Raw genomic sequence first — 14,609 nt, 5'->3', positions numbered from 1 at the left:
CTTGACAATATTGTAGCCCTGTAGCGATGAGACATTTCAGAAGGAGAAAGTTGGTTGTTCAAACATGACATCGCCTTGACAATGTTGTAGCGATGAGACATTTCAGAAGGAGAAATTGGGTTACTAAGTTTAAATGTGACCACGCTTTGACAATATTGTAGCCATGTAGCGATGAGACATTTCAGAAGGAGAAAGTTGGTTGTTCAAACATGACATCGCCTTGACAATGTTGTAGCGATGAGACATTTCAGAAGGAGAAATTGGGTTACTAAGTTTAAATGTGACCACGCTTTGACAATATTGTAGCCATGTAGCGATGAGACATTTCAGAAGGAGAAAGTTGGTTGTTCAAAAGTGACATCGCCTTGACAATGTTGTAGCCATGTAGCGATGAGACATTTCAGAAGGAGAAAGTTGGTTGTTCAAACGTGACATCGCCTTGACAATGTTGTAGCCATGTAGCGATGAGACATTTCAGAAGGAGAAATTGGGTTACTAAGTTCAAATGTGACCACGCTTTGACAATATTGTAGCCATGTAGCAGTGAGACATTTCAGAAGGAGAAAGTTGGTTGTTCAAATGTGACATCGCCTTCACAATATTGTAGCCATGTAGCAATGAGACATTTCAGGAGAAAGTTGGTTGTTCAAACATGACATCGCCTTGACAATATTGTAGCCATGTAGCGATGAGACATTTCAGAAGGAGAAAGTTGGTTGTTCAAACATGACATCGCCTTGACAATGTTGTAGCGATGAGACATTTCAGAAGGAGAAATTGGGTTACTAAGTTTAAATGTGACCACGCTTTGACAATATTGTAGCCATGTAGCGATGAGACATTTCAGAAGGAGAAAGTGGGTAGTTTAAATGTGACATCGCCTTGACAATATTGTGGCCATATAGCGATGATACATTTCAGAAGGAGAAAGTTGGTTGTTCAAACGTGACATCGCCTTGACAATGTTGTAGCCATGTAGCGATGAGACATTTCAGAAGGAGAAATTGGGTTACTAAGTTCAAATGTGACCACGCTTTGACAATATTGTAGCCATGTAGCAGTGAGACATTTCAGAAGGAGAAAGTTGGTTGTTCAAATGTGACATCGCCTTCACAATATTGTAGCCATGTAGCAATGAGACATTTCAGGAGAAAGTTGGTTGTTCAAACATGACATCGCCTTGACAATATTGTAGCCATGTAGCGATGAGACATTTCAGAAGGAGAAAGTTGGTTGTTCAAACATGACATCGCCTTGACAATGTTGTAGCGATGAGACATTTCAGAAGGAGAAATTGGGTTACTAAGTTTAAATGTGACCACGCTTTGACAATATTGTAGCCATGTAGCGATGAGACATTTCAGAAGGAGAAAGTGGGTAGTTTAAATGTGACCACGCCTTGACAATATTGTAGCATGTAGCGATGATACATTTCAGAAGGAGAAAGTGGGTAGTTCAAACATGACATCACCTTGACAATATTGTGGCCATATAGCGATGAGACATTTCAGAAGGCCCCAGACAAGAGAAGGAACATACACATTGTTGTATGTATATCTACACTTTTTTAAGCAAAACAACCACATGAAAACATACTGTTGGCTCATATAATACTGTTTCTGACCTAATAATTTCATGTTCATGTTCATGACCTCAACTGACACCTAACTTCTTTGTGCTATGTACAAAGGATCAGTGATTTGTTTGAATGCAGTTTAGAACCATTCAGGTGTTTTCTCAGTCTTGCCATTTGGGTGTACAAATTTATGAGAGTATCCACAATTCATCCACAGTAAGCCTGAATTGGCTGTAAAGATGTACAAACATATGTATTTACTTCATGAAAGCAAAATTGCCTGTTACAAGTCCTAACAGGGTTGTACAGACTACAGTATCATCAATATGAACCTGGGGGCCATTATATAAATGAAAATAATATGTTAAATGTATCTTTTCATCCAGTTTCTCAGGTTTTGAGTTTTCCCTCACTAACTTGACAAGATGGTGTCCTATGCCACTATTCATTTTGAGGAACTATACAACTATTTTCCGGGCTTTATTCATGACTGGTTGCTCATATTTCTTCCTTATACTGCAATGATTCCTGTTCCAAATTACTGTATCCAACTGTAATGTTATTCATGCCTTCGTTATGTGCTTGACCTTCATTTATAGATGGGGCGGTGGGGTAGCCCAGTGGTTAAAGTGTTCGCTCGTCACGTTGAAGACCCGGGTTCGATTCCCCACAAATATACAATGTGTGAAGCCCATTTCTGGTGTTCTCTTCCATGATATTGCTGAAATATAGCTAAAAGCGGCGTAAAACCATACTCACTCACTCATCCATAGTTATAGTGTAATGTCTAAGCAAAATTTACTCATGGCGTATTGTGTTTTCACAAAGATGGCACAACGCTGGCATTTTGACATACATGTGTAGCACAAAAACATACATACAGTCAACTCTCATTAATCCGACACTTGTGGTTGCAGAGAAATATGTCGGATTAACGGAAATGTCGGATTAATGAAAATGTCGGATTAATGTATTATTGTGAAAATATCAATGTTTACTAAATGTCAACATCGTCATACTGTTGCATGCATATTTTACAATGTATTTACATTAATCAGTTGCTAGATTGGTGTGTCGGAGTCGGAACGCAAGAATGTCGGATTAACGAGAGTAATTATCACTGTTTTAAATTGTTCCCTAATTTTTTGTCGGATTAACGTGATTGTCAGAATTAATGAGTGTCGGATTAACGGGAGCTGACTGTACTTAAATCTCTCAGTTCAATTGGGTAAGTTTCATTCACCCAATATACATAGTGACAGTACCCACGTCCAGGATGACCACAGTAGCATCAGTAACTCAGAGGCAAAACTTCTGACGATGTTCAGAATGAAACCGTTATATGTCTCTCCATCAAAGCTTCTTTCCCAAAAGCCTTTTATATTTCCCTGAATAAATTAACACTAGTTTTCCCACTGAATGTCTCTCAACAGTGAATACCAGTCATCAAAAGTGTCAGGCAGGCACGTCTCCATCATAAAACATGAACAACAGGCTTCACTGCCCTTGAATCAACGTCCTTGGATACAATGACACTTTATTGCAAATCAATTGAGGCATAAACGTATAACGCTAAACATGTTACAAATTTGTTCTGGACTTTATTAGTTAGTGAAGGGTAGAATAGGTCTTCAGCAACCCATGCTTGCCACAAAAGGCGACTATGCTTGTGGTAAGAGGCAACTAATGGGATCATGTGGTCAGACTCACTGACTTGGTTGACACGTCATCGGTTCCCAATAGCGCAGATCGATGCTCATGCTGTTGATCACTGGATTGTCAGGTCCAGACATGATTATTTACAGACCGCCGCCATATAGCTGGAATATTGCTGAGTGCGGCGTAAAACTAAACTCACTCACTCACTATCAGTTAGTGACATTTGGCCCTAAAAGTGCAGATAATGGAAGTAAACATTTCCCAAATGATGCCGTCTAGTTATATTGTAAATAATCAAGTCTGGAGCAGACAATCTACGCCATTGTGACTATATTTCACTGTTTATAGTACCAATATAGAGCATGAGGCTATTAAGCTCCGTTAAGAGTGTTACATTGTTATCTCTCAAATAGGAACTTAAAAATAGACATGCAACACTGTCAGTAATGATTACATGTTATAACAGCTATAACAGTATCACATGCAACATTGTCAGTAATGATAACATGTTATAACAGCTATAACAGTATCCCATGCAACAGTCAGTAATGATTACATGTTATAACAGCTATAACAGTATCACATGCAACACTGTCAGTAATGATTACATGTTATAACAGCTATAACAGTATCACATGCAACATTGCCAGTAATGATTACATGTTATAACAGCTATAACAGTATCACATGCAACACTGTCAGTAATATTACATGTTATAACAGCTATAACACCATCACATGCAACACTGTCAGTAATATTACATGTTATAACAGCTATAACACCATCACATACAACACTGTCAGTAATATTACATGTTATAACAGCTATAACAGCATCACATGCAACACTGTCAGTAATATTACATGTTATAACAGCTGTAACAGTATCACATGCAACACTGTCAGTAATGATTACATGTTATAACAGCTATAACAGTATCACATGCAACACTGTCAGTAATGATTACATGTTATAACAGCTATAACAGTATCACATGCAACACTGTCAGTATTGATTACATGTTATAATAGCTGTAACAGTATCACATGCAACACTGTCAGTAATGATTACATGTTATAACAGCTATAACAGTGTAACATGCAACACTGTCAGTAATGATTACATGTTATAACAGCTATAACAGCATCACTGTCAGTAATATTACATTATAACAGCTATAACAGTATCACATGCAACACTGTCATTAATGATTACATGTTATAACAGCTGTAACAGTATCACATGACTGTCAGTAATGATTACATGTTATAACAGCTATAACAGTATCACATGCAACACTGTCAATAATGCTTATTCACTGCCCGAAACACCAATTAGAGGTGAACTATATTATCTGTATACCGATATTCACTTGTTGGCAGATTACATAAGAAACAAATGGAAAATATGATATTTAGAAATTAGCAATTAAGGTGAGTGAGCGAATAGTTTAAACCTAAAGGCAATATTTCAGCCATATTGTGATTTTAACAATACCAGCGTTTTCCATGACGCAGAAAACCTGCATATTTGATGCAGAAAGTATCTCAAATACACAGTGAATTTAGAAGAATGCGTCATTGCTAGAGCAATGCTACTGAGCCCTTAGTTAAGATAATCTAAACTTCTAAAACTAAATGTTTGCCAGTTAACTCAGCTCAGTGCTGATTAAATACCTGACCTGCCTTACCTTGTGTTTTGTCGTTTGTATTAAACAGTCACAGGTGTTGTTTTGATGAAAGTTCCAAACTGAAGTTGACTCCTCAAAACATGTCCATGACTCCCCCTCATGACACCAGGGAGTCATGATGACTCCTAAATTTTTATGCCTAGGGCAAACACTGCTATACCATTCATCAGACTACATAAAAGTATCACAGCTATACCTATACATAATTTGAAACCAGTATCTAACCTAAAGTATGTCTAGTCATAATAATACACATAATTAATGGGCTAACATTACATACTCTGGCTAGTAGTGAGTATCAGATAGCCAGGCCAAACAATTATTAACACATAAAAAATTAAAACCATGGAGAAAGGAAAATAATTGGCAACTGTGATAAAAAATGTAAATTATTCACAATCCGCTTCTTTTATTTTATGTTTCTATTACTGATCACTTGTGACCATAGCAACCTCAATAAAATAGCAGACAACATGGAGTTGAAGAGTATGGGTCTATCTTAAGTCATGTGGGGTATTATTAAGTACATTTATAAAATATTACAAATATAAGAACACATACAATATATCAGGTAATGTATCACGGCTCCAGATAAGGGCAGTATCAGGATATGTATGGATGAAAAATATGACCAATTCGTAAATGTAGCAGATATGCACCACAGCAATGGTGTATGGTCTTAGAATCATTTACAGACATATTTATCTGAAAAAAGTATTCTTTTATTGTTCATTGACCTGTTTACACAAGAGTAGCAATGTTCTCGTGCATATATGAAACAAAACACAACATTACTGATACTTCATTAATTACTCTAACTGTACTCCTATGGTTTTCCAGTACTTCTATATTGAAAAAATAAAGAGTACGTACTCCTGATGTTGAAAAATTATCTGGAGCCATGTGTATTGCAACATATAAATCATTATTGCAATAAACCACAACACAAAGACAGTAGAGTACCCATCTCTAACACAACCAGTCACAAACTGTTTACGAACCACATAATCACAGTACAGTGCAGCATCCTGTTAGTATTGTGTTCCATGGCAATCAGATTGTTTTCTCATGACCAACATATTGATGTTCTTTTCAGGGCAAGGGAGGGATTTTTTCATAATCTGGTTCCAAAAGGTGTGAAAAATGACCACAGGTTTTACTCAAAAGAAAAATAGTGGATATGCTAGATGTTTTGAAGACTAATGTGTTTGGCATATATTTTCAGAAAACAGATTCTTTCTTGAACAAGTAGGTGAAACAACAACTCATAGCAACCTCCAGAAACTAAATGTACTTTTGATAGTGAAGGGAAGCAGAATGGGATTTAACATCACTCTTCAGGGTGGTGGGGTAGCCTTGTGGTTAATGCGTTTGCTCGTCACGCCAAAGACCTGGATTCAATTCCATACATGGATGGGTACAATGTGCAAAGCCCATTTCCAGTGTCCCAAGCCCTGATATTGCTTCGATGTTGCTAAAAGGGGCGTAAACTTGCACACTCAATTACACCACAATTCTACTTTTTATGATGAGTGAGGTGAAATAGGGCATAAAATTAATTTCAAGATTGCTGCATTAAAAATACACATAAATGTACATGTGTACCGTATGTGTGGCTGAGTGTATTAAAAGATAAGATAATTCTTTATTGTCCCAAGGGAAATTTGTTTTTCATCATACGTTCTCCAGTTTTTCTTTCATAAAGCAGCCATACATAACATTGCAATTGGTAATCATGAAATAATCAGGATATAAATACATCAATTTAGTACACAAACATAGATATTGAATAGAATTTGGACAATTAAAAGATAAGTCATTCACTGAATTTGTTGTTAATGCATCTAATACTAGCTGGAACAAATGAGTGGTGAACCCTGTTTGTTCTAAGAAGGTAATGATGAATATTCCAAAAAGAGTATGTGAGTAGGATCACTTAAAATTTTGTTTGTCTGAAAGATGGAAAGATCCTGATGAAAAGTCTGCATCTAGAAGGTAATGATGAATATTCCAAAAAGAGTATGTGAGTAGGATCACTTAAAATTTTGTTTGCCTGAAAGATGGAAAGATCCCGATGAAAAGTGAACCAGTTTTTACAAAATTTATCACCTCGTCTACGAAAACTTTGAAAACACATATTTACTGTACATTATTGCATATTTGGACAAAATCAACTTGAAGAAATGTTTGTTGTGCTATTGACATAATTGATGTTATTCTTGTGTTCAGTTCTTCCAAGATATCCACAAAGATATGAAAGCCTCATCCGTTTCCACTCCCTTAACAAACACGATAAATGGGTGTGTCCCTGTCATGTTGTATAGCTTGGACAAATGAACACACTCCCCAAATGGGCTCCTTTCAACGCCACAATATATAAATTCTCCCATATTTTCATCCTGTTATTTGAAAAAAGGTGAGGGAGCAATATTCCTTTTGTATCGCATCCTTACAAAAGGTTTAATACAAAAATGTACTCTGTGATAGAGGCAGTTTACATGAAGCGTGATGATTTGGTTAGAAATTGCACAAGGTGAATTTCCTCCATTGAATAAAACAAAAACACTTTTTAAAGGGACACTGATCCAGAGCAATTCCTTGGGACTGGTTGTTGCTTTTTTTTATTATTGTTTTACCCCCATAACTACCCGGATGATATCCCAGAATTCTTGACTGGGTTGCGATCTCTGCTGTGCCACCCACATCCGCAATTGGTAGTATAAATGCATATCCTTATATTCATCAACAAAGATGGAATACAGTTTCAAGGTGAACAGCTGCCCAGTCCCTGTGTCCGTCATGGTCAAAAGACTGACCACCTGGTAGATAGACGATGCAGTTAGATTACTGGCGTGAAACATGAATCACTCTGGATCAGATGTTTCCTCACAACTAACTGTAACAGTTATCACCATTTAGAATTTCTCATGTCATTCGTGAAATAATATATATTTATATCATACAGTAATCTCGAATAATTTATTGTGTGACTATTTGAGTGTTTCTCTACAGTAGACTGATAGGGAATGAAACAATTAATCACTTGTGAACTTGAATTTGCTATTATATAGGACGTGGTACATCATTCCCCCACCTCTGACTAAGTTAAAAAAAATACATAGGGTTCATAACTTTATCTTTAATTTTTACTCTTATGTGACTTACCGTAAACAATTTTCTTTTGCTGTCTTTTATTGTTGTCAAATACCGTGGGGGAAAATACCGGAATTGTAATTGACTGGAACTGCGCACGTGTGATACTGATGTATTGGCGATAACTGTTACGCAGCGATAACTGTTCGCTAGCCAGTAGACTTGCCACATTTTCTAGACTTGCGCTTTCTTGGATATATTTGCTTCAGGGTCTGTATGACAGACTAAGTACTCATTCTTGACAGTATTTAAATCACACAGTTGGCATAGTCTCTCTTGTCAATTGATATTAGTACAGCTGATAAACAACTGACTGACTGACTGAGTTTGGTTTTACGCCGCTTTTAGCAATATTCCAGCAACATCACGGCGGGGGGACACCAGAAATGGGCTTCACACATTGTACCCATGTGGGGATTCGAACCCGGGTCTTCGGCGTGAGCTGATAAACAAGAAGGAAATGGTACTCTGACATCCTCGACAGTATTTAATAGGGGTGACTATTGAGGGGGAAACAACTATTGCGATAGCGATAGTCTATTGCAACCAACTATTGCAATACTTTTGCAATAGTTTTTTCTCCTTGAATTGTTTCATTTGAATTCACTTCCCAAATGAATGTATAGTTTATATGAAATAAAAACAAGTTGAAGTTGTTTCAGTCTCTTTTAATAACTGACAAGAAACTTGAAACATGGATCAAGTAAACGGTTAAAATAAAGCTGCTAGTCTGCACCTAGACTAATGTTTAGTCTCTGAATATATATAATTTTGATAGTAACAAACAAGCCCATTAAATTGAAAAGGAGCCCCAGGGAGACAGAGAACCTGAGGAAATCTAGACCTGCTTTGTTTAGGGCTTTAGCACTGCAGATAGGGCTTGGCAGTAGGGAAAATAATGTGGTTCAGGGACTGTGAGACAGACTAGTCTGCACCCAAACATCCTGTATTTTGTGCAGCACATTTATCAACGGAAGTCAATTACTAAACTATCGATAGTCACATTTACTATCGATGCATCGATAGTTTTTGTTTCTACCATTGATTAATTGCTATCGGAGACTCACCAATGTGCAATACATCGATAGTTGGATATATCGTGACATCCCTAGTATTTAAACAACATGTAGTTGCATAGTCCCTCTTGCAATTGATATTAGTACAGCTGATAAACAAGAAGGACATGGTACTCATCCTCGACAGTATTTGAATAGCATGTTTGAGGTGCCAGGGGAAGACATAACAAGTGGCAAGTGATTTGCACAATTAAGAAAAATACCCCAATCAGTTTAACTTTTCACTATGAACTGTTTTTCTGATGAGCATGACCATCATGAATCATTAATGAAATGTATCAGCATGTTTCATTGCTTTGTATCAACCATATATCACAGCTGTCACCTATCATGTTCTCATCACAATGCTTCCCGCAGCAACAGGTGCCCCAAACATAATCTATTAGTTTTTATTGACACCAGCACAAATACATAGGTAAACTCTAAACAGTCAAATTCGGGAGATAATACATAATAAATATTCTTATAAGTTACTGTTACTACTGCTGTTATCACAGTTTATAACCATTTGTTGTACAATCTTTAACTGTTTTATACTATAGCCAATGGTGTTTGTGTGTGTCGTGTCACAATGGTTACTGATAAAAGCTAGTCATGTATAGCGATGTTGAATAACTTTTTTATCGCTCAATACTTGATGGATTGATGTGGGACCATATCAGATATAGAGGATATTATAAGAATGCCCATGTTATACTATGTTTACAACACGAGTGCCTAAATATTGATATTTCCCGGGCGAGAGCGAGGGATATACCGATACTTAGGCATGAGTGTCTTAAACATAGTATGATATGGGCACGAATATAATATTCTATTTATTAACGAAGTCGCCAAATTGAGGAAAATAAACCCAAATCTACTTTCAAACATAGGCTGGCTACCCGCTGTCGCCGCATGTAGAACGCAACGTCACAGAAGAAATGTGACGTCATAGCATTGTTCATGACGTCACATCACAATGACAAAGTAATATTTTGCCCTAGGGCATTGTATGAAAAATATGAACTAATAAAAAGCTCTTATTATCAATGACTGGTTTAGCTAGTGACGACTATTATTTCCAGCCTGCCATTTTTTTTAGTGTGTTTGAAAAAGATTTAATGCCACACTCAGCAATACTCCAGCTATATGGCGGCAGTCTGTAAATAACTGAGTCTGGACCAGACAATCCAGTGTTCAACAGCATGAGCATTGATCTACGCAATTGGGACATCATGACCTGTGTTAACCAAGTCAGTGAGCCTGACCACCCGATCCTGTTGGTCACCTCTTACGACGAGCATGGGTTACTGAAGACCAGTTCTAACCCGGATATTCATGGGTCAAGTTTGAACCAGACAAACCAGTGATTGAGAATCTGTAAAGCAAGTTACTGAGCCTGATCACAAGATGTATTCTGGGCAGGAGTATGTCTCAATAAATTTATTTCGGGTCACACACTGTCACATAGTTATCAATTGCACAGATTGATCATTATAATGTGTCACATTGGACTGATCTACATAGTTGACTCCCAGTTGCATAGATTGATCATTTAGTTGGAAAATGTCTATATGCAACATTAAAAAAGAAGAGTAAACTTTTTTGAAAGGTCCTGAAAACATAATTTTGCTAGTAGAGAAGTGTTCACACTCAACAAGTGGTTATCTGAAACCCAAACACTAAATCCATCTTACAACAAAACATTCCTGAATAATACGATAGTGAGTGAGTTTAATCTTACTTCGCACTCAGCAATATTCCACCTATATGGCAGCAGTCTGTAAATAATCGAGTCTGGATCAGACAATCTAGTGATTAACAGCATCAGCACTTTTAGGGCCAAATGTCACTAACTCATAGTGAGTGAGTTTAGTTTTACGCCGCACTCGGCAATATTCCAGCTATATGGCAGCAGTCTGTAAATAATCGAGTCTGGATCAGACAATCCAGTGATTAACAGCATGAGCATTGATCTACGCAATTGGGATGCGATGTGTCAACCAAATCAGCGAGGCTAACCACCCGATCCTGTTAGTCGCCTCTTACGACAAGCATGGTTTGCTGAACATCAATTCTAACCTGGATCTACATGGGTCGAGTAATATGACAACCATGAGACATTGGGATTAAACAATGTAAACTAGGGCATTCTATTGAGATAGAAAACAGAGATCAATAATCGTCAACTAAATATTGATTGATTACCAACAAATATTGGAGAAGTAACTCTGAGCAATAATGCAACATGGCCCTACAAGTTTTCAGAGAAAATAAACTTCTGTTGTGTCTTTTTTTTCAAAGCATTTCCCTCAAAAATGTAGCCATGATAAAAAGGAATGTCTCTGAAACAACTATACTTTGGAAAAACAAATTTTCAGAATTAATTCTTTTGAGAAGGAGTGGTAAAAGGTATGTCTCAAGACATAGTTTTCCATCAGACATCAAGGTTTCCAGTTATTCCATTTTAAAAAAATTCCTTAAGAATGCTGGTGTATAACTGACTGTATCATGCTGTGCTTTGTGTACAACATCTACTTTGTGTAAGGTGAGAGTGATATTCTGCAGTGTCTGAGTAGACACAATGTTTGACTTAAGTGTTACAACATTTAACACACCCCAGTCTTGTTTAAAAACCCAGTTTATTTTACCTAAAATGACAAAGGGTAATATGCTACAAAATACAATACAAGCCATGAAAAAGATATATCATGGTGGATTTTGGAGATAGACATTTTTTAACAGTAACCGCATCCAGTGATTATATATTACCTTATGCACAAATTGCTTCAACTGTTTCTGAAAAATTGTTCTGATGAAGGATTGAAGGAACAGAGGCCCAAACACACTCAAAATACTAATAATAATCTTTATTTGCACTGAAAAGGCCACAGGCCTATAGTACTCAAAGTTATGTTACATTTGAGAGGAATTTAGATCGGGCAATCATAGCATGGTAAATGAACATTGAAATCTTTTGTAGAAGAACTGGATTGTTACTTCTTAACAGTGAGGAAAATTTTATCACATTTGGATGGACATAGTAATATCTTCTAATATATTTGGTTCGCAACCAGTCACAAAATGGACATATTAGGAGGAAATGTAATTCATCTTCTATTTTGTTTAAATTACAAAGTGTACATAATGTATTTTCTCTTTTTACATTCATATACCTGCCTCTTTCAATCAACAAATCATGACAAGGACATCTGAATTGTGACAGTGCTATTCTAAACTTTTTAACATTAACACAGGATAGATATGACTCAAGGGCCATGGCATTTTTAAACAATGAATAATACAGGCATTTCTTTGATAAGGATATCCTTTCACACCATGTTTGAATATACATGTACATATCTTTTAGTCTTGTCGTTAAGGATTGTATGAATAATGTAGGTGATTCGACATATTGTGTACTCCATGTTATTCCAAAACCAATATAATATAGAAAGTTTTTTACATTAGTTGCCCAGTTTTTTGTCCACTTTTATCATATAACAACATCATATTATAACACTTCTTAGGTAATCGATTTGAAGGCATAATCAACAGTTTTAGCCAGTACTTAATAACTTTAATGCTTGTAAGAATGGGCATTGGATACCTACCACATTCATCATAAATCACTGCATTGATAGTCTTAATTTTAACGCTGAGGAATTTTTTGCATGCGTATAAATGGATTTTTAAAATTTCATCAAATTTTGTTATTCCCCAAATTTCGGCCCCATATGATAAAATTGGACTGACATTGGCATAAAATATGTTAAAGAATGAAGAGTAGTTCATATTACCAAGCACACTTAACTGTTTCATAATTCCAATTAATGCTTTTTGTCCCTGTAACGCTGCATATTTTACATGCTTCGTCAAAACATAATAAAAATATACTACTCATAGCAGAATATAGAACACCCAGTGACTGATTAACTACTGTCATAAGTAGGGGCGTTTTCTATAACTTTTTTTGAGTAGAATATCTATTCATTGAACACAGTCCTTCATACAGCAGTATTTAGTTTCTACAATCTTGACTTTTGCCCTTTTACCTGGTCATCCTGTGGTGACCTATGCCAACCCCTTATATGACCCTGCTTTTGTTTACCATTGGGTTAAGAAGTGGTGGCCTATTTGTTCAGCTCTAACTAATGACATGCCTTTGTGGTTGTTTGTGGTTCACACTGACCTTCCCTAAAGACTGCAAAAGCTTCAGGGCATATTGGTTTTATTAAACCATCAGGCATAGAGATCCAAACTCAAACACTGAACATGATACATAGTCTGGTGCCATTTTCTAATCTTCCAGAGTATTATGTGAGAAATTTATCAACATAGTTTTTAACTTTCAGAAAACTAATGATAAGTATCATATATTTGAGCTAGCTGGAAAAAAAGAGTCAGTAATAATATTCAACTGTTTGGAACAAGATTTGGAAAGAGTGCCATTTGCCACGACACAACCGCATATATATATAGTCTTAACTCAGAAAAACACACAATTTAAGCTGCTTCACCAGCTGATATTGGTAATGACGTTATTCAAGTGAGCAGGATTATAGCAGACCGCTACGAATACTACCAATATACACTAATCTTCCGTTTTAGTACGTACCTTTCTCCGAACTGGTCGACAGCTTCAATGTAGAAATATCTCACCGGCAGAAAAAACTCTGATTTCAGTCCCGGCCCCCAAACTCGACAGTTCCGGGGTGATACGGTTAGTGGGGCTTCTGACTTTGGTAACCCCGAATCTCCAACAACTGTGTGTAAGAAGAATATCAACAAGATGGGACATATTCTTTTGCGACACATTCCGAAACTTGCCATTGCAAAACACCTCTCTCATAAGTCGCTCGCAGTAACTGACACTCAGCCACGCCGGCAAACTTATCCCTGCCAGATGTAAACAGACGACACAGGACACGGTTCTCGGTATAGTGGGGAGAAACTAGCCAATCACAAGAAGGTTTTCAAAGAGGATTCTCCCACTTATCCAATGAAATCAGCTTTAACAAATGATTGGTAACAGGTTGTATGTATTCAACACTAAATGCATTCAACGAGGCCGTTGCTCAGACAGGTGCATTCCAAGCACGCGTGACTGTACTTTTAGCCTTTCAGCTTAGTCGCCGTGAATAGTACCCTTGCAAGCACATGTAATTACGTTAGCCTTTACAGACGATGGTAGTACTTACGATATGTATTTTAATGACCCTCTAACATTAATGTAAAAAACAGACATTTTATTCCACTACAAATCATATGCACAAGACTAAATCAGTAAATGTAGAGTTAGCCAGCAATATATTCACAATGACAAAATTGGTTGCTTGATGAAGAATATAAATTCCTGCTTGACAACGGTAGAATCTGTATCGAAACGTCGCACTCACGAATAAAAAGAAGCTGTTATCCATAAAGCTTGTTTTATATTGTACTTCCCAACTTCTAAAACGCCACTCAAAG

At 36.8% G+C, this 14,609-nt stretch overlaps 1 protein-coding gene across 1 annotated transcript in view; it reads right to left on the bottom strand.

Annotated features, from left to right (window-relative positions):
- The window catches only part of LOC124282923 (protein O-glucosyltransferase 2-like), a 30,277-nt gene extending 16,219 nt beyond the window's left edge, over positions 1-14,058 (bottom strand). Inside the window, exon 1 of the mRNA XM_046718973.1 lies at positions 13,756-14,058. Coding sequence (XP_046574929.1) covers positions 13,756-13,970 — 215 coding nt within the window. The 5' untranslated portion in view covers positions 13,971-14,058. The remainder of the gene's footprint in view (positions 1-13,755) is intronic.
- Positions 14,059-14,609: the final 551 nt, after the last annotated feature.

Source organism: Haliotis rubra, unplaced genomic scaffold, assembly GCF_003918875.1.
Source record: "Haliotis rubra isolate DU_JTF1 unplaced genomic scaffold, ASM391887v1 Scf307, whole genome shotgun sequence".
In the NCBI taxonomy this organism is placed as follows: domain Eukaryota; kingdom Metazoa; phylum Mollusca; class Gastropoda; order Lepetellida; family Haliotidae; genus Haliotis; species Haliotis rubra.
This window is presented reverse-complemented; position numbering and strand designations above follow the sequence as displayed.